The sequence below is a fragment of the Mastigoproctus giganteus genome, chromosome 4 (assembly GCF_048544385.1).
Source record: "Mastigoproctus giganteus isolate SK-2022 chromosome 4, ASM4854438v1, whole genome shotgun sequence".
In the NCBI taxonomy this organism is placed as follows: domain Eukaryota; kingdom Metazoa; phylum Arthropoda; class Arachnida; order Uropygi; family Thelyphonidae; genus Mastigoproctus; species Mastigoproctus giganteus.
In genome coordinates, this window is record NC_143578.1 from 235,780,534 (window position 1) to 235,800,556 (window position 20,023).

Sequence of the window (20,023 nt, forward strand, 5' to 3'; positions counted from 1 at the left end):
TAGAACAGTTAGTTCTGTCATGGCAGGATCTTCATTGATGCGCTGCTGCTGACACTGTTTCTTCAATCATTACAGATAATGAATATAATTATGGCCCAGAAACAAAAGCCCGGTCCTCTCAATGGAAAATTCATTCTCCCAGGCCCAAAAATAAAAGATAATCCTGACAAAATGTGAAGATCGTGCTTATCTGAGTCACAGGGCAGTATTTACTATGAATTTGTTCTGCATAGTCAAACAGTGAACTAGGACTACAAAATAGTCTTACTGATTGTGAGATACTGTTTGAAGAAAACAGCCAGAAAAGTAGGCTCTGGAAAATTTGGGAAATTGGTGCTCACTTCATGACCACTGCACATTCAGCACTTTCTACTCATGAATTTATTGAGTAGAAGGAATAGCAGAAGCACTGGAATTGGCATATTAGTTCAGTCCATGGTGATCACATTCTCATCAACTATGACAGGATAAATTATCCTGGCATAGTTGATGTGGTATCTTGCATATAAATATTATATAGTATGAATCGGAGCTGTAATACTCAATACGTTCTATATTGATATTAATATTTGTAAAATAATAAGAGGAGTTTACCTCAATATAGTACGTAGAACACTTCTGTATGATACTCTCCAGAAATTAAAACAAAAAAATCAAAAACTGACAGAGTAAAAAATAAATAATTAAAAACCAATTTAATACAATTCAAATCAATTTAACACAATTAAAAGTTCAAAAGAATCTAACAAAAATATTCAAAACGATTTTCCTTCCTGAAGCTGACAACGCTATTCGACCATATGTCGTGATCACAGGAATGAAAATTACCGAATAGGGTTGAACCTGAAACTTAAATAGTGGTTATTTGTCTTCGCACATGCGTGTAAAAGCCCACGCACCAGAGTCCACGCCACCGAACATTAACAGAATTCTCGTGTAATTTAATTTCTACGGTTTCTGCAATTAATAGTCGCGTATAATTACGTTGAACATTAAGTATTTTGGCCCCGTTAAATAAAAAGGTATGTTTTTCATTAATGGCATGAAAGGCTAATTCTGACGCTGCTGAACGAAAAGCACAAACTGAGGCTTCATGTTGATTTACACGAATATTCAGAGAAAATTGCGTCGATCCTTGGTATGACGAGTTGCAATCGCCGCAATAAATGTTGTATACCATATCATTAATTTGTGTTACAAACGCAGAAAGAACCAAGCGATTGTTCAGTGTAGTGTGTAATTTCGGTATTGGCCTGGCCACAATTTTAAATTAGCATTAGCATTAGTAGAGGCATTTGATGCAAGAAAGCAAGCTTATGAAGCATCAGCCAAAAAAAAAAAACAAATAAATAAATAAATAAAAAATAACCACTTCCACTTCACCCCTCTGTTCGTTAGAAATACCTGTCCAGCTGAGCCTTAAACTTATTTAGGCCATCAACTTCCATGACAAGGGATGGAAGTCTATTCCAGCAACCAACCACCCGCTGGCTAAAGGCAAATTTCCTCACGTCTATCCTACATCTGTCTTTCCTCAATTTGAATTTATGCCCTCTTAGGTGATTCTGAGCAAGAGGAAGAATCCCATCAGCATTGAGCATGCTCAAACCATTCAAGGCTTTATACACCTCTATCAGATCACCTCGCCGGTGCCTAGTCTCCAAACACTGTAATTTGCAAAACGTAAGCCTTTCTTCGTAAGAGCACCCCTTCGTTCCATTCACTAATATTGTTGCCCTTCTCTCTACTCATTCCAGCATCTCTACGTCCTTCATGAAATGAGGCCTCCAGACCTGTATACAGTACTCTAGGTTCGGTCTGACCATTGCCTTACACAAGGGAATAATCACCTCCTTATCCCTGCTAGAAAAATTCCTATATCATTGACAATACACCATGAGCTACTCTTGCAGCCCATCTACACTGCTCAGAAAACTTAGTATCTGCCTGCACAACCACCCCCAGGTCCCTTTCATTCTCTACCACTGTCAGTGTAGTATCACAGAGTTGATACGTTGCTCTGGGGTTGCTATTTCCCATATGTAGTACTTTACATTTGTCAATGTTAAACTTAATTTGCCACCTCTCAGCCCATCTGCTCAACCTTTCCAGATCCTGTTGCAGTAGCATAGTGTCAGTAGTGTCCTTGACAACCCTGCCAACCTTCGTATCGTCTGCAAACTTGGACATTAAGCTTGCTATGCCATCATCAATATCATTTATAAATACAGAAAACAATAATGGACCCAACACTGAGCCCTGAGGGACTCCACTAATAACATTAGTCCACGATGAGCAGTGTCCATTGATTACCACTCTCTGTGTTCTCCCCCTCAACCACCCCTTTATCCATAACAGCAATTTGCCTCCAATGCCACACTCCTCCAATTTGTGCAGCAGTCTTCCATGTGCAACAGTATCAAAAGCCTTTCTAAGATCCAAGTATATAATATCAAAGTTATTCCCTGCATCCAGTTCTTTTGTGACTGCATCATAGTATCCAATCAAATTGGTCAGGCAAGACTTCCCCTTAACAAAACCATGCTGTGTCTGAGCTATAACTGAAGTCTTGTCTAGATGATCCCGCAGTGCTTCTTTAACCAGTGCCTCCATTAATTTTCCAGGAACAGAAGTTAAACTAACAGGTCTATAATTACTTGTGTCGCCCTTTGATCCTCCTTTGTGAATTGGGGTCACATTTGCACATCTCCAGTCTATGGGTACCTCCCCTGAGTCCAAGGAAGTTCTCATAATTATGGCTAAGGGTTTGCTTACTTCCTTTGCTGCTGTTTGTTTTGTTTGTTTATTTGGTTTTTAGGAGCATTAGCACCTAAGGCCATATTGCTCCAAATATGCGGTGGTCATTCCCTGACCTTCCGCATCCTCCGTATTTGGTGGTGACGGGCTTGAACCCCGGTCTAATCAAGAAGCGTGTGCTACGCACTGCTGCTCCTTCCCACCTGGCTACGGAGGCGCCTCCTTTGCTGCTTCCTTTAATATCACTGCATAGATCCCATCCACCCCAGGTGCCTTTCTTGTATTTATCTTCAACAATTTCTCCTCCACTTTACTCTCAGTTATTACAAGATTCTCTAGCTTACTGCCAGAGTTGAATACACCTCTGGCATTCCCCTCGCTGAATAACTCCTCATGTGTGAATGTCGATGCAAAATATTCATTCAGTTTGTTAGCTACCTGAGCAGGATCATCAACAGTTGACCCATCGATATCAAATGGACCAATCTGATTCATCCCCTTCCTTGTGGAGTTTACATAAGTAAAGAACTCTTTGCTGTTTTTCTTTGCATCCCTTGCCAAAGTTTTCTCGTAATCTGCCTTCGCCTGCCTAAATTCGGTATCTTTAAAGAATCTATTAAGCTGCTTGTGCCACTGTTCAACATATGGGAGAGAAATTAAGTATTTTTTGATATTACTATTGTTGGTTGGTTGCAGTATTTTGTATCCTATCCTTAGCCTGTTCACTAATTCAGTTTATTGTGGCAAGGGGATAACTCCTGTTTAAGAACCTGCTAGTTAATATTTGTATTTCTGAGCCCAAAGCAGATTCCATCGTTGAATATTTATAGGAATTTAGAAATTGATTAAAGATAATCGATCTCTTGTAGGTGAACGGGTGATAGCTATTATAATGTAGAAGCATACCCGTGTTTGTAGGTTTTCGATAGATGCTAAATTGGATTTTATTCGAGTCCCGAGTAAGCGTGAAATTTAGAAAGTTTAATGACTTTGTATCCGTATCCTCTCTTTACAATGTAAATTTGAGTCTAGAATGAATATTATTAAACGAATGTAAAATGTCTTGGATAGTACTACTGTCAGTAATAACTAGAACTTCGTCTAAATACCTCCCATAGTATGTGATACGGTGTCGAAAAGGTGTCAAATGTATATGCTCAATCGCTGAGAGATAGATGTCTGCTATTAAGCTGCTCGGGCTCAAACCCATTGGTAATCCAAAAATTTGTTTGTACACCTTGTCTCGAAAGGTGATATAGTTGGTCTCAACTAACAGTTTAATTAAGTGAAAAATTTCTTTAATAGGTAGCTTCATATAATTAATCGGTATCGAGTTTTTATTTAACATATCCCAAATAATATCTAATGTGTATTCAACATTTACATTCGTATATAACGAGGTAACATCTAGTGAGAATAAATTGTCATTGTCGCCAAGTCTACAGTCTTTAAGATTATTAAATAATGTATCGTAGCTCTTAATCTCAAATTGTATTACCTGTCTAAAGGGTTTTATAATGTTATATACATGTGTGGCTAAGGATGAAAATGGCGAGTTCCTGTAGGAAACAATAGGTCGAATAGGAAATCCAGTCTTGTGTAATTTTACCTGACCGAAAAGTGCAGGAATATTGTATGTTCTGGCCTTCGACTCCTTTAACTGGGCCACAGTAATGTAGTTGTTTTTTCGATACGTGGTTAACGTTTTATTGTACTGATTGACCAAATTGGAAAACAGTGCCGGGTCTACCTCAAGATAAGTGGAGGTATCTGAAACAACTGAATCTAACTTATTAATATAATCAGGTTTATCTAATATCACCACTGTATTTCCTTTATCTGCCCTTTGTATAATAATATCCTTATTTCCCCGAAGTTCTCGTAAAGCTGAACTGTCACGTGTATTCAATTTAGGAAGTCGCGTTTCTTTTGTTATTCACTACTTGGTTAACTTGTTGAATAAATAAATCTTTTTGTGGAACATTATGAAGTCCAAATTCAATATCAATTATGCATTGTTTTTTAGGTATTTTTTTGAGGTGGTGAATTATAATTTAGACCTTTGGATAAAAGTGAAATCTGGTCCTGCGATAGCGTAGACGAGGAAAGATTTGTAACCTGTTGATATGTCGATTCGTTAAATACTGGGTGAGGGGGTTGTTTGTAAACTAGCTGACGTATTCTGTGGTAGTACGTGTGTGTGTCTGTGGAGGGGTTGTCCCCCAACTCGTATGTACTTGGTCGCAAGCCCGCGACAATGTGTTAGAATTCGCACGAACATGTCTTGACCTATCCAATAATGTTTGCAATTTATTAACGTGTCTGTTTTTTATTTTTGAGGCCTGTGCTTCCCGTCACAAATCTATGGAGGTCTTCAATACAGACCAATCATTAGGATATAGATCATTTTTTAATTTACCGCGAAGTTTCCTAACCTGGGAAAGGTATTTTTGTTTATTCGAATATCGAGATTTTAAGGCAAGCTTAACAATATTACGCTATGTGGTCGGTGTTAGTTGTTTTATGCCTGAAATTTTTTGATCTAAATTAACCCTGGAAAACTTCGGAACGATGTTGTTTTGAAGACAATATTTCAAAACAACATCATTCTAACACATTGTAACACATTGGTGTGGGCTTGCGACCAAGTACATACGATTTGGGGAACAACCCCCCACAGACACACAATGTACTACCACAGAATACGTCAGCTAGTTCACGAACACCCAGTATTCAACGAACCGACATATCAACACGTTACAAATCTTTCCTCGTGTACGCTGTTACAGGACCAGATTTCACTTTTATCCAAAGGACTAAATTATAATTTACCACCTCGAAAACTACCTAAAAAACAATGCGTAATTGATATTGAATTTGGACTTCATAATGTTCCACAAAAAGATTTATTTATTCAACAAGTTAACCAAGTAATGAATAACATAAAAGAAACACGACTTCCTAAATTGAATACACATAACAGTTCAGCTTTACGAGAACTTCAGGGAAATAAGGACATTATACTACACCAACCAACAATAGTAATATCAAAAAATACTTTATTTCTGTCCCATATGTTGAACAGTGGCACAAACAGCTTAATAGATTCTTTAAAGATACTGAATTTAAAATTGTGGCCAGGCCAATACGGAAATTACACACTATACTGAACAATCGCTCGGTTGTTTCTGCATTTGCAACACAAATTAATGATCTGGTATACATTTCTTGCGATGATCGCGACTCATCTTACCAAGGTTCGATGCGATTTTCTCTGAATATTCATGTAAATCAACATGAAGCCTCAGTTCGTGCTTCTTGTTAAGCAGCGTCAGAATTAGCCTTTCATGCCATTAACGAAAAACATACTTTTTCATTTAACAAGGCCAAAATACTTAATGTTCAACATAATTATATGCAACTATTAATTGTAGAAACCGTAGAAATCAAATTACATGAGAATTCTGTTAATGTTCGGTGGCCATATTTGATCTCCGATGCGTGGACCTTTACGCGCATGCGCGAAGACAAATAACCACTATTTAAGTTTCGGGTTCAACCCTATTCGGTAATTTTCATTCCTGTGATTACGACATACGGTCGAAAAGTGTTGTCAGCTTCAGGAAGGAAAATTGTTTTGAATATTTTTGTTAGATTCTTTTTAATTTTTAATTGTGTTAAATTGGTTTAAATTCAAAAATAGCAAAGGCTTAATTTTTTCAGTATTCACCTTGATCGATCTGCAATTGTTATTGGTGGTGAATAATAAGAGATTGGCTAATTTTAGGGTGATTAGTTTTTAAGTTAAGATGATAAGTTACGGGTAATTGATAATTACAATGGAAACGGGATTAAAATATGCGCAAGGAAGTAGAAGTGTACTTACTCTGCCCTTGGTTGTCATGAAGTTGATTTAACTTAATATTCTAAATTATGAATAAGCCAATAGTCTTAATGGTGGACTTTCGTTAAAACGTCTTCAGTTGGCTAGTTAAGTGAAAGGGAACGCGAACTGTATTTAAGAAGAATTTTGTAATCCCATGATGCACTTTGCCACATGCGGAAATCTCAGATTGGTGAGATTCCAAACCGGAGAAAGATTGAAGGGAGTTTCGCATTTAAAATGTTTTAAGTCTGAGTGGTGACGGAACCACTCTATAATAAGGGCTTCGTATTGTAGGATTTTGTATCCTACTCGTAATTTATCCCCTTAACTTAAAAACTAATCACCCTAAAATTAGCCAATCTCTTATTATTCAACACCCAATAACAACTGCAGATCGATCAAGGTGAATACTGAAAAAATTAAGCCTTTGTTATTTTTTGAATTTAGTCTAGTTATATAGTACTTTAAGACTTACTATAACTATCTAAATGTCAAGTTATTAGATCTTTTCAACGATTATAAATACACCTAATCTGCACCGCCTATCTAATTTTATCCCGATGCCTTTGAATTTGCCAGATAGTAAGACTCAATTTTCAAAAATACTTATAAAACATTTTACCAATAAATTACATATCTCGTTTCTACAGAAATGTTTAAATCACAATGTGATTCCGAAATTTGCCCATGTATTCCCAAAAAAATTTATAAAAAATATCCGCGCATCACATATCAAACTTCCATCGCCATCATACGAGAGGAACTACAAAAAGATTTAATAAGAAATATCAGCTTTTACATCAAATACATTATTTAAAATTTAAGCTTAAGAGAGATATGTATCCTAATAATTGGATCGAATTCACAAACCTTAACAGTATACGTATTAACGCAGTCCTCCAGGAAATTGAACAAAGACATTCTAAGAAATGGATTACACTTACCCAGAAAACCCAAAAAACAAAAACCCCTCCACAAATCTCCACCATTAATATCTCCTCCTAAACTTTTACTCCTACTGAACTCACAGGTTTAGAACATAGTTTCAACTTTGCTATAAAATGCCACCAATATCCCATAAAAGTGCATCATAGAACTTCAAATTAAGCTTGAACACCAGCCTGACAAGTGGCGCATTATACATCAAACTAACTCTGTAATTAATTGAAAACTCTCCCCTCAATCCAATATAACAAAACAACAGCTCAACGACATACATAAATTAAGTAATATCCTTGACATTATTATTCAAAAAGCAGATAAAGGAGATACAATAATAATTTTAGATTAAGCTACTTACATAGAAAAAAAATGGAACAAATCCTCGTTGATCAAGACACTTACATAATCAATAATTCTTACAATATATCTAAACTTAAAAATAAGCTTGACATTATCCTTAGGAAACTTAGGTCTAACAAAGAAATTACCCTACATAATCTACAACAGATTGGTATACGAAATAATATTCTCCCCCATACGTTTGGTATCACCAAACTACATAAACCAGGGCACCCCCTAAGACCGATAATCTCTTTTAGTAAATCCGCCTTCACAAACTTATCCTCCTTTCTAGTCAAAATCATATCTCCCCTTACCAGGTTCTCTAGATTTAAAATTAATACTACCAACCAAGCCTTTGAAAAAATAAATACTACCATAATCTCCAACAATGACATCTTAGCATTCTTTGATGTTGTATCATTATACACCAATGTACATATACCTTTCACCTTACAAGCCCTACGGGAATACTTAACTGCTGACAGCACCCCTTATCAACTGCACCTCCCTTTCTATAAATAATATCTTAGAATTTACCTCTTTACTATTAGACGCCAGACATTTCAGGTTTCATAATCAGATCTTCCAACAAATATTCGGCTTGGGAATTTGGGAATGATTTTGGGAATTTCCGTTCCCCCCTATCCGAAATTTACCTAGCTACAGTAGAAAATCAAATCCTACAACCTTACCCCTCCAGGATAAAGCTATAAACGGGTGATTCACTACCAGCGCGACAAACTTACTTAGGGGGCACAAAGACGAATCGGAATCACATAGCATTGCAGGGTCTTAAATGCCTTCGTCATGCAGTAGAGGACGTTGAATGGGAAGTTGCATGAACAGCGATCCTGCTGGAAGTCAGCATTTGCGAACCGGTTCCCGAGGCAGCAGGAGGGACAAGTATTCAAACGTTGAACTGGCCGACATGCACCTCGCGTATGGAGCTGCGGACTGTAACGGTGCGCCGCTCTGCGCTTGTACCAGGAACGTTTCCCGCACAGGCGTACTCCTCATAATACGATTTTCGCACGTGTGCACAGAAGGTTACGTGAGACTGGTTGTTTCACGAGAGGTACCATGAATCGAGAGCGAACGACGAGGACGCCAGACAATGAGGAGAATGTCCTATGTCTTGCAGAAGGCAATCCGAGTACGAGTACTCGAGCGATAGGCCAACGATTGGGTATTTCCCAATACACTGTATGAACAATACTGTCAACAAACCAAATGAGTTCATACCATCTGCAACACGTCCAATCATTGGAGCCTGCGGATTATCCACTCTGGAGGACTTTTGCTACTTGGTTTCTTCAACAGAAACGGTTTGCAAATGCTGACTTCCAGCGGGATCGCTGTTCACGCGACCTCCCGTTCAACGTCCTCTACCGCATGACAAAGGCATTTCGGACCCTGCAATGCTATGTGATTCCGATTCGTCTTTGTGTCCCCTACACCTCCTGCAAGTTTGTCGCACTGGTAGTGAATCACCCTGTATACGATACGCCGATTGATATACTCATAATAGGAAATAAAATTATAATTGATAACTTTTTCACAAAATTTAACTAAATACACGACAGATTAAAATAATCACTTGAAATAGAAACTAATAACCAAATCAACTTCCTTAATCTCACCATATATAAAACAGGTATTAAACTAGGAACTAAGATTTTTAGAAAACATATGCACACAGGGAAATTCCTACACTTTACATCACATCATCCTCTTCGCACAAAAAAATCCGTTCTCTATAATCAAATTCATAATGCCATGAAATACAGTACCTCATAAGATGACCTAACCAACGAGTTACAATATCTCACAAAAATATTTATAGCCAGAAACTACCCACAATACTTAATTCAACATACTATTTCCATCGCAAAAAACAATATTAATAATCCTATAAAACAAATTACAAATAGCAATACACGCCTCGTTCTTCCCTACCAGTGGTCTTGCAGGACAATTTTGGCGAATTTTTCCTGGTACAGACATCACACTTATTTTTTCTACGTATAATAAACTTGGATCACCTTTCAACAAATATAAAGAAACACATAAATACCCAACAAACGAAATGATTGTTTAATGTTTATTTAATTAAATAAACAATGTCATTTATTTAATTAAATGTCAACAAAATTGTAATGCATGTTATATTGGCAGTACCACAACCAAATTCGGTTCAACCCATTCCTCTAATACAAGAGCTTATTATCATTACGATAGTTTCAGAACAGGACAATCCAGCACTGAACTCACATTACATGTTCACTCAAACAACCATACCCCCCTAGTTGATTCAGCTATTACCATATTAAAATAAAAAAATAGTTACAAAATCCTACAATACGAAGCCCTTATTATAGAGTGGTTCCGTCACCACTCCAACTTAAACATTTTAAATACGAACTCGCCTTCAATCTTTCTCCGGTTTGGAATCTCACCAATCTGAGATTCTTGCATGTGGAAAAGTGCATCATGGGATTACAAAATTCTTCTTAAATACATTACGCGTTCCCTTTCACTTAACTAGCCAACCGAAGACATTTTAATGAAAGTCCACCATTAAGACTATTGGCTTATTCACAATTTAGAATATTAATTTAAATCAACTTCATGACAACCAAGGGCGGAGTAAGTGCACTTCTACTTCCTTGCACATATTTTAATCCCATTTCCATTGTAATTATCAATTACCCGTAACTTATCCCCTTAACTTAAAAACTAATCACCCTAAAATTAGCCAATCTCTTATTATTCACCACCGATAACAATTGCAGATCGATCAAGGTGAGTACTGAAAAAATTAAGCTTTTGCTATTTTTGAATTTAGTCTAATTATAAAGTACTTCAAGACTTACTATAACTATCTAAATGTTAAATCGGTTTTTAATTATTTATTTTTTACTGTAATTTAAGTTTTCGATTTTTTTTTTTAATTTCTGGAGAGTATCATAAGGAAGTGTTCTACGTATTATATTGAGGTAAACTCCTCTTATTATTTTACAAATATGAATATCATACAACACAAGTCCACATATTTCAATTTTATTTTTTTCATCCCAATAAGCTTTATTCTAAAATTCACTGCCTTACACATTTTTCCTAAGGAAATTAACTCTGACAGAATTTTACCAACTATCATGATTCACTTCACTATGAAGAAAATACATAAAAATTACAAGTAATGTTGGCTGCAAAGTTATCATAAAGGGAAGTCAAGTAACACTAGAGTTCTGGCACTGGACTCTAATTGCCTTAATTTGTTTCCATAACTCCGAGGAACAAAAAATAATAGATACGCCATGCTGCATCAACAGAAGTAAAAATTAAAGCTTGATTTTAATCTTATTATGTTCCAAACACTTCTGTACATCATTATATGCCAGACAGAGGCTAAGTGCTTTCAGCTGAAAACTATCTACTATAAATTATTCTGGAGCCAAACTGGTACAAATGACTTTATTACATTTGTGTAACAGCATTCAAGAAAAAAAAAAGTATATAAACCACTAATCTAGAATATAAAATTATATAAACTAAGGAATTACTTGTTAAGATTTTCAATAAGTTATGATGAATAAATTCAGATAATGTACCTGGTTGTATGTGCAATTGCTTTTTTTGCATTTTTGACATTTGAGAAGATCTGTTTTGGTTCCACCTGTTACTGCCATCTGGTGATCATTAATAGCCTCTGTGGTAAACTTCTGTCTCAGCTTTTTCATTTCATCACTGGCCATTTCCTAAATATAAGAAATTTAACAATAAAAATACTTCAATAAAATTACTTAAGCAGTCATATAAAAAAAAAAAAAAAAAAAATGTCAGTGAGCATGGTACATTGGTGTACAAACTTCACCAAATAACAAGGAATAGTTTAAAAATTTATTCTTAATTCTGACATAATAAAATCTAAAATATTAAAAATAACGATCTTGTTATCTAAAAATATTAGCACCTTAACTGCCTAGGGCTGTTGCGGAGAAGAATAAAGATTACCACAACTGGCTTGCATTAAAATCTATTGCTTCATTTCCTCCTTATGATAAAACTCACAGTAATTTCAAACATTATTAATAAATTCAAATTTAAAAATTTCCAGCTTTTTTGCAAGAAAGTATTTTTATCTAGCACGTCTCTTGTTAGATTGTGACAAATTCCCACAACTTTATATGGGGCAAGAATCCTTAAATTCTGGTCTTCCTTTATTCTTCACAGAGAAAAAGTATAAAACTTAGTTAATCCTTTCAAAATCTTTTCAAAATTAAAAAAAGTGCAGAGAAAACATTTAAATAAATTAATTCATTAAGTATTCTTTGATTCTTGTTTTATATTTTAATATAAGAACTTATTTAACTTCAATCATTCCAAAACACAATCCAGCCTTGTTAAAAAAAAAAAAAAAAGAATCTACTGCTCCCCTCAACACCAGATTTCTAAACAACAGTACATCTTTTACTTGGATTAAACCAAGTAAAATGGATTATAAACTTATAAATATTTATAAGTTTATAAATATTATTAAGTATTATAAACATTATAAATATTACTTCCAAAAACTGGTGTTCGGCATAATTAACAATCCCTTTTTTCACAAATTTGCTCCTCTCATACAGGCATTTGGTTTGTGCTGCATACCCTTTCTACAGATATTTCCATGAACATGGTTGTTCTGAATTTATATCTGTAATTCCACCTTTTTCTTTACAACCTGTCCAAATACATGCATCAACTAATCGGCATTTATCCACAGTTAATATACAAATGCACTGATCTAACTAGAATAACCCGTATTCTCTAGAAGATCTTCCTCATTATGCATTTTACAACTAATAAAGGATAACCGCATATTATAAACAAGAAAACATGTCTTTAGCCAGCATAGCTGTTTACAAGAAACCGTTTCCCGTCCCAATCTGGAAAGTTTAAGAGCAATTGAATAAATACTTAAGATTGAAAGAAATGAGGGATACACAAGTTATAATGTTTTCCCCTTTTTGGTTGTTAAATTTTAATTCTCTGTTATTTTGCCAATAATGATACTAATATATTCTAAATTAAACACATATTTTAGATGAGTGGTAACTAACAGAACTTACCTAAGTCCTGTTAGATATTTTAAGAGAAAAATGTTTTTCTCAATTTTGAAAATACATACAGTGTCTAGCACTGTATGTGTTTTCAAAATTGTTTAATTCATAAGATAATACTAGTTAGTACTTCTGCCTCCAAAAGAATTTTAAGATACACAGATTGTTGTATTTGGTTTCTATGAGCATTGGCAACTAAGACCATATTGCTCCATGTATACTGTCTGTAAACTGTGTGTTCTGTAGTTAATTTTCTGTTTGCTGGATGAAAACCAAAGTTTCTAGGAGAAAAAAAAAACATTCTACCTCACCTGAAACCAACTAACTCAACCAATGAAAAAGCATATAAAAATTCCCCCGCCATTGATGGGACTCAAATTCGGGTCTTTTTCACCTAGAGTGGGGAGGACAGCGATCCTACTAACTGTGCTGCCCAAGATGGCAAAGATACACAGAGTGCTAGATAGCAGCCCCTTGAAATGTATGTGTGTGATAGTGCTAGATAATACTAGTAATCACTTGTGTTCAACATATAATTCAAAATGATAAATTCTAAGACTCAGATCAGTGTTTTACAATTTAATCTCTAATCTTAACTGCCCAAGTATCAACAGACAGTTTAATCTTTCTAAAGGTCATATTTGCCAGCTCTGGATCAGCTTACAAAGAAAAAAAGTATACTCACACTATAGAGAATGTTTACTTAAGTTAGATTAAAAAAAATACTCTCTTTTTCACACAGTAAGGTTGTCACTTACCTCCGCAGTCATGACAGCAATTTTTTCAGGAGATATTATACCTCTAACGACATTTATCCTTAAATTTGGATTCTTTGAATCTTTGAGATTTGACACTCTGCTACGTATTCTATTCTTGTACTTCATGTTGGTATCCTTAAATTCATTAAAAATACTTGAAAAAGTTAAGTATCATATGTATAAAAGAAACTCACATTTAGTTAAATAACACACCTATCAACGTTTTTATAAATTGGAATCCAAAAAAACTTCTAATATAGATGTATTAAACAGTTTAGAATGGCATTCCAAAATGTTTCTTCCAATAATAATAATCATTAATGTATGTTATTTGACGGAAAAGGAAAATTAACTGTATTAAGAAATGCAATAAAAAACATTTTAAAGTCTTCTTTGTTTCTAGGTTCTAAAAATACTTGATTAATTTTATTTTGTTAGATTAACACAGTATTTACTATTGATCATTTTTATGTTCCAAAATTTTCCCACCCATTAGAGGGGGAAAAAATAAGTGTTCTGGGGGATCCAATAAGAGTATTCAACGGATAGTGAAGATGTGCTCAGGCAGCAGAATGTAACTTTCTACTGCAGTGTACATAAAATTTGATTGTACGCTACAGTAGATGATTATCCAGTTTACTGGATAAAAAAAAAAAAAAAAAAGTGCAGCCATTATCAACCCACTGCAGGATGGAAGCCTCCTCAGCAATTCATGTTGAGGGAAATGGACCATAATCTGCCACGCTGGTCCAATACGGGTTGGCAGATCGACCGTATTCAGCAGTCAGGGTCTTGAACCCCGGTCAACTCAAAGAGCGTGCTACTGCACTCCCACTCCTGACCACTCGGCTACGGAGACTGATAACCCAAATCAGGGGTGGTAAACTTGTTGTTATTTGGTTTTTAGGAGCATTAACAAGTAAGGCCATACTGCTCCAGGAATATGCGATGGTCATTCCCTGACCTTTCCACATCCCCCGTATTTGGTGGTGACGGGCTCGAACCCCGGTCTAATCAAGAAGTGTTTGCTATGCACTGCTGCTCCTTCCCACCTGACTACGGAGGCACCAGGTGGCAAACTTAATTTGTGATGCGATCTACTTTTTTTCTTCAAAATGTCTTCAAAATGTGCCGTAATCTACCATCTCAAGAATTTCATTGCACATGGTTAAAAAAGTTAATCAACGTATATTGAAAAATGTTTATAAATTTTAAAATTAAATACAATTCAGAATTCTTATTTTAAATTCAGACATATTTAAATTTTTAATGTATGCAAAGTTTGTGTCTTCATGTCATCCGCCAAGCTTTCAAAATCGGGGATATACAGCGGCCAACCGTAAAAATTGTCTGTATGCAAGTCTGTAAGAGTAGAGCGAAAGAAAGGCACTGCAGTGCACTGAAGTGCCTTTCTAAATTTCCTTTTTTTTTGGGTATAGCCACGGAAGCACTGCAAATCAAACAACAGCATTTTTCTTTTATCATTACAAAAAAAGTATTCTAGTTCCCACTCTTGATGAAAATGATACATTTTGCTCTTTTTCGTAGTATTCATTTTAAATCAAATGTTATTAAATTAAAGTATAAGTACTGTCCAGTTATTAACATTAAGTAAGCTAAATAAGAATTCGACACATACTGCGTGAATTTTCATTAGACAAGCCTAGCAGCTGCACGTCAAAAAGAGTACAGTAAACCCCCGCTATTCGCGGGGGTTACGTTCCTGAGAAATTCCGCGAATACTGAAAACGCGAATACTGAGTTATGGCGCCCATGGTAATAAAAGGGTTCCGTTCCAAAGTATGAAATATACTGTATAACAAAAATTAGTCTAAAATTTTGTCTGTACGTATTATGTGTATTTACCTACATAATATGACTATGTACATAGACAAACGTAGAGAGTAAGTACATAAAAAAAAAAAAAAAAGCATAAGGCATCGAAATGAAAATAAGAAACAATTTATTAAATGTAATACTGTACATATTTATTAGACATTTTAAAGAAACCTTTCAAAAACATATCAAGAACATGGGTTGCTGGGCGAAAAATAACCATATCGATTTTTAAATCTTTCAAACCAGCCTTTGCTGGCTAAAAAACTTATCCCGCCAGTGCTATCACCAGTTTCACTAAAGTGTTGATAAAGGTGTTTTGCCTTTTCACGAATGATAAGTGAACTTAACGGAATTTTATTTTGAGTTCGGTCTTCTATCCACAGATTTAAAGCCTTTTCCATTTTTTCTAATTTTACATCACGAGTTATAGAGCAAATTTTTGATGCAATTAGCGCGTTTTCACGGACACTACGGCGGATTTTTTCTTCCGATTTCTTGATTGATCGTACCGTTGACTCATTGATTTTATAATGTTTTGCCACTGAGGAGACACTTTCACCATTAGAAATTTTGTCTAACAATTCAGTTTTACTCGCTAATGTCATCACCTTCTTTGATCTTTTCACAATTCCCTTTTTATTTGCGGCCATATTTTTGTAGGATCAGAAAAGAACCTGTCCACAATAAAGTCACTTTCTTTTAACTTTAACACGCTCGAAAAAGTCTGTTTACATCAACACACTGCAAAATGGTAGATTTTTCACTTTTGTAAATGTATCAATTAAAAGCAAGAGATGAAACCTTCTATGACAAGCGCATTACACATACTGAACAAGGATTAGCTTGAAACATCTGCGCTCGCGATTTTGTCACCCCCCACCCATTGAGTGCAGGACACTTCTTTTTTACACCTTTTAAGTTATTTTTACTCATTTTTAGAGAATAAAGCACAATTACAAAATGAGGAGGCACACTTGATACACATAAAGCTGTGAGCGTGTAGCAACTGAATAAACAACACCATAAAACAACACCACAACTCTATTAACACCTCACTAGCTCACATTTTACATTTCTGGGGGTTACTACCATAAAACAATAAAAACAATTTCCAGTTGCGTTCCTGCTAGTGGAATCTGTTATGAACTGGTAGTAAACTCGATCTAATTGTATTTGCGATAATACCGATGGCTGGAATTGTGTTGGTTTTTATGTTATTATGGTGAAATGTGTTTCCCCTTCACTGCTATAAAAAAATAAATACATTTTCAGAATCTTCTCTTCATTCCTATCGTGTTGCGTTCAGTTGGGGTGATTCCGCTTTCAACTGCCATTTCTTGTAAACACAAAGGCGAATCGTGCATATGCGAATTCAGTTCGTGTTATATAAGATATCGTTCCCCTATTTATAAATCGTGTAAGATCGAATCAGTGTAGTGTAAACACGTGTTATACGACGACTGACTGTACTACTCTGTGGACTGGGCAAAATGATTTTAGCCACACCCATGTTTTTTTCATGGCGGAAAATGTTCACGGCGCTTTAAAATTCACATTTTTTTAGGTTTAAATCAGCGACCGCGAATACGCGAAACCGCGAATACAGATACCGCGAATAGCGGGGGTTTACTGTTGTTACATAGTTCAATGGATTTGTAATTAGCATATGCAGTGGAGCGCATAATAATAATATTTAGATTTTGCCCAATTAATTTTTTTATATATATTTAAAATTAAAATTAAAGCTGCGATCGACTTGTTGGCAACCCTGACCTAAATAAACTGGATGATTATATGGAAAAGTAACTAATATGTTCTGCCATCTTACCTACGTTTTGTTAATACAATAAAGTAGCTTGCTGGCACACCCTCATATTAAAGAGGTACACTTTACTTCTCAACTCAGCGTTGCTATGGGCCTATATGAGAGTTTGAAGGACAGGGTGGATGCCCTCGAAAGATCTAAACTGAAGGGCCCATCAGGCTCTCAGCTGCCCACATCAACGCCAGAGATGGCACCTGGTCATCACACAATACAGCGGCAACCCCCAAGGCAGAATGCGCTGGTCCCTCAAGACCTAGTAGTTGTTGGAGACTATTTTCAGGGAAACGGGAAACATGCTTTGTAAAAAGGATAGGTGGAACAGGACCAGGATATGTCTGCCAGGGGCAAAGGTTGATGACGTTGTAGAGCATATATCATCTTTTAAGGGCACAAAAGGTGATATAGTTGTACACGTTGACACTAATGATATTAGGAGTAGGAGACCGGCAGAATTACTTAACAAGTACAGGTGACTGTTGAACGAAAGCCGAGAATTAGGGTTGAATTTGAAAGTGTCTGCAATTCTGAATAGACACGATAGAAGGGAGTATATGATGACAGCATTGTTGATCAATTCGGCCCTGGAAAGAATGTGCAAGGCTCAAAGGGTAGAATTTTTTTCCAGCCCGGACAGAACTTGTTAACAGGAGAGACTGCTTCTATAGGAATGGGATACACTTAAATAGAAAGGGTTGTTTGTTATTTGGTCTTTAGGAGCATTAGCAACTAAGGCCATATTGCTCGGGGAATATATGGTGGTCATTCCCTGACCTTTCCGCATCCTCCGTATTTGGTGGTGATGGGCTCGAATCGCAGTCTAATCAAGAAGCGTGTGCTATGCACTGCTGCTCCTTCCCACCTGGCTACAGAGGTGTCAAATAAATAGAAAGGGTGCAAGAATATTTGCTGATGCTATCGAGGCAGTGTTAGGTGGGTCAGAAAACTGCTAGTTTGGTGGGGGATACAAGGACTAACAGTTTAACAGTAGCCGTAGGCAGAGGTGATTCTTGCACAACTTCTATTAGAATAAGTAGCGACCTGGAGCGTGGGGTGTATTGGGGGTTTCAGGGACGGATGGCAGTCATCCTGAAATAGGTGGGCATATGGGATGTGTTAGGGTAACTAAGAATAGGAGTAGGAGCATGTACGCTTGCATGTATACGAATGCTAGAAGTATAGTAAATAAATTCGATGAATTTGAAGTGTTGGTCAAGACATCAAAGGCGGATATTGTTGGGATAGCAGAGACGTGGTGTCACACAGATATAAGGAATGCTGAACTGGAATTAAAATCAAAAGAAGTGCATCCAGTTGATATAGATGAACAGTGCACTGTTGAGACAGACATAAGCACTGCGAAAGCAAAAATAAGAGTAGGAGTGTGTTATAGGCCTAATGATTCGAATGAGAACAATGAACAATTGTACAGAGAAATAGAGTGGGCTAATAAATCGGAATGTCTTATAATGGGGGATTTTAACTTCCCAGATATTGACTGGAACTTGTGGGTTGGGCACTCACACACTAGTCAGACTTTTGTGGATTTATTGGATGATTGTTTTCTGCAGCAGCATGTTCGAGAGGCAACCAGAGAAAGTAATACTCTTGATCTGGTTATCAGCAGTGATCATTCGTGTATTAAGAATTTGAAGATAAATGAACCACTAGGTGGCAGTGATCACAGTGTACTGATGTGGGATTTACTTCAAGATTTAATTACCATCAAGGTTAAAGGAAAGGGTTTTTGCTTCCGTAAAGGTGAGTACAGTGGTCTCTCACAGTTTGTAAATTCTGTACAGTGGGATAAACTGACAACGTTACTAACAGTAAATTCTAAGTGGGAAGCATTCAAGGAATTAATCAGCATTTTTAGCATTAGTAGAGGCATTTGATGCAAGAAAGCAAGCTTATGCAGCATCAGCCAAAAAAAAAAAAAAAAAAACCCACTTCCACTTCACCCCTCTGTTCGTTCAAAATACCTGTCCAGCTGAGCCTTAAACTTATTTAGGCTATCAACCTCCACCACAAGGGATGGCAGTCTGTTCCACCAACCAACCACCCGCTGGCTAAAGGCAAATTTCCGCACGTCTATCCTACATCTGTCTTTCCTCAATTTGAATTTATGCCCTCTCAGGTGATTTTTCTGAGCTAGAGGAAGAATCCCATCAGCATTGAGCATGCTTAAACCATTCAAGGCTTTATACACCTCTATCAGATCACCTCGCTGGTGCCTAGTCTCCAGACACTGTAATTTGCAAAACTTAAGCCTTTCTTCGTAAGAGCACCCCTTTGTTCCATTCACTAATCTTGTTGCCCTTCTCTGTACTCGTTCCAGCAGCTCTACATCCTTCTTGAAATGAGGCCTCCAGACCTGTATACAGTACTCTACGTATGGCCTGACCATTGCCTTATACAATGGAATAATCACCTCCTTATCCCTGCTGGAAAAATTCCTGTATATCATTGACAATACTCCATGAGCTACTCTTGCAGCCCGTCTGCACTGATCAGAGAACTTCATATCTGCCTGCACAATCACCCCCAAGTCCCTTTCATTCTCTACCACTGT

General features: G+C 36.3%; 1 protein-coding gene across 2 annotated transcripts in view; it reads right to left on the bottom strand.

The window, feature by feature from the left end:
* The window catches only part of TfIIS (RNA polymerase II elongation factor), a 124,121-nt gene that overhangs the window by 13,115 nt on the left and 90,983 nt on the right, over positions 1 to 20,023 (bottom strand). For both annotated transcript variants that reach the window (XM_090372110.1, XM_090372109.1), the window contains 2 exons: positions 13,791 to 13,945; positions 11,539 to 11,685 (listed from right to left, as the gene is read on the bottom strand). In XM_090372110.1, coding sequence (XP_090228236.1) covers positions 11,539 to 11,685; positions 13,791 to 13,945 — 302 coding nt within the window. The remainder of the gene's footprint in view (positions 1 to 11,538; positions 11,686 to 13,790; positions 13,946 to 20,023) is intronic.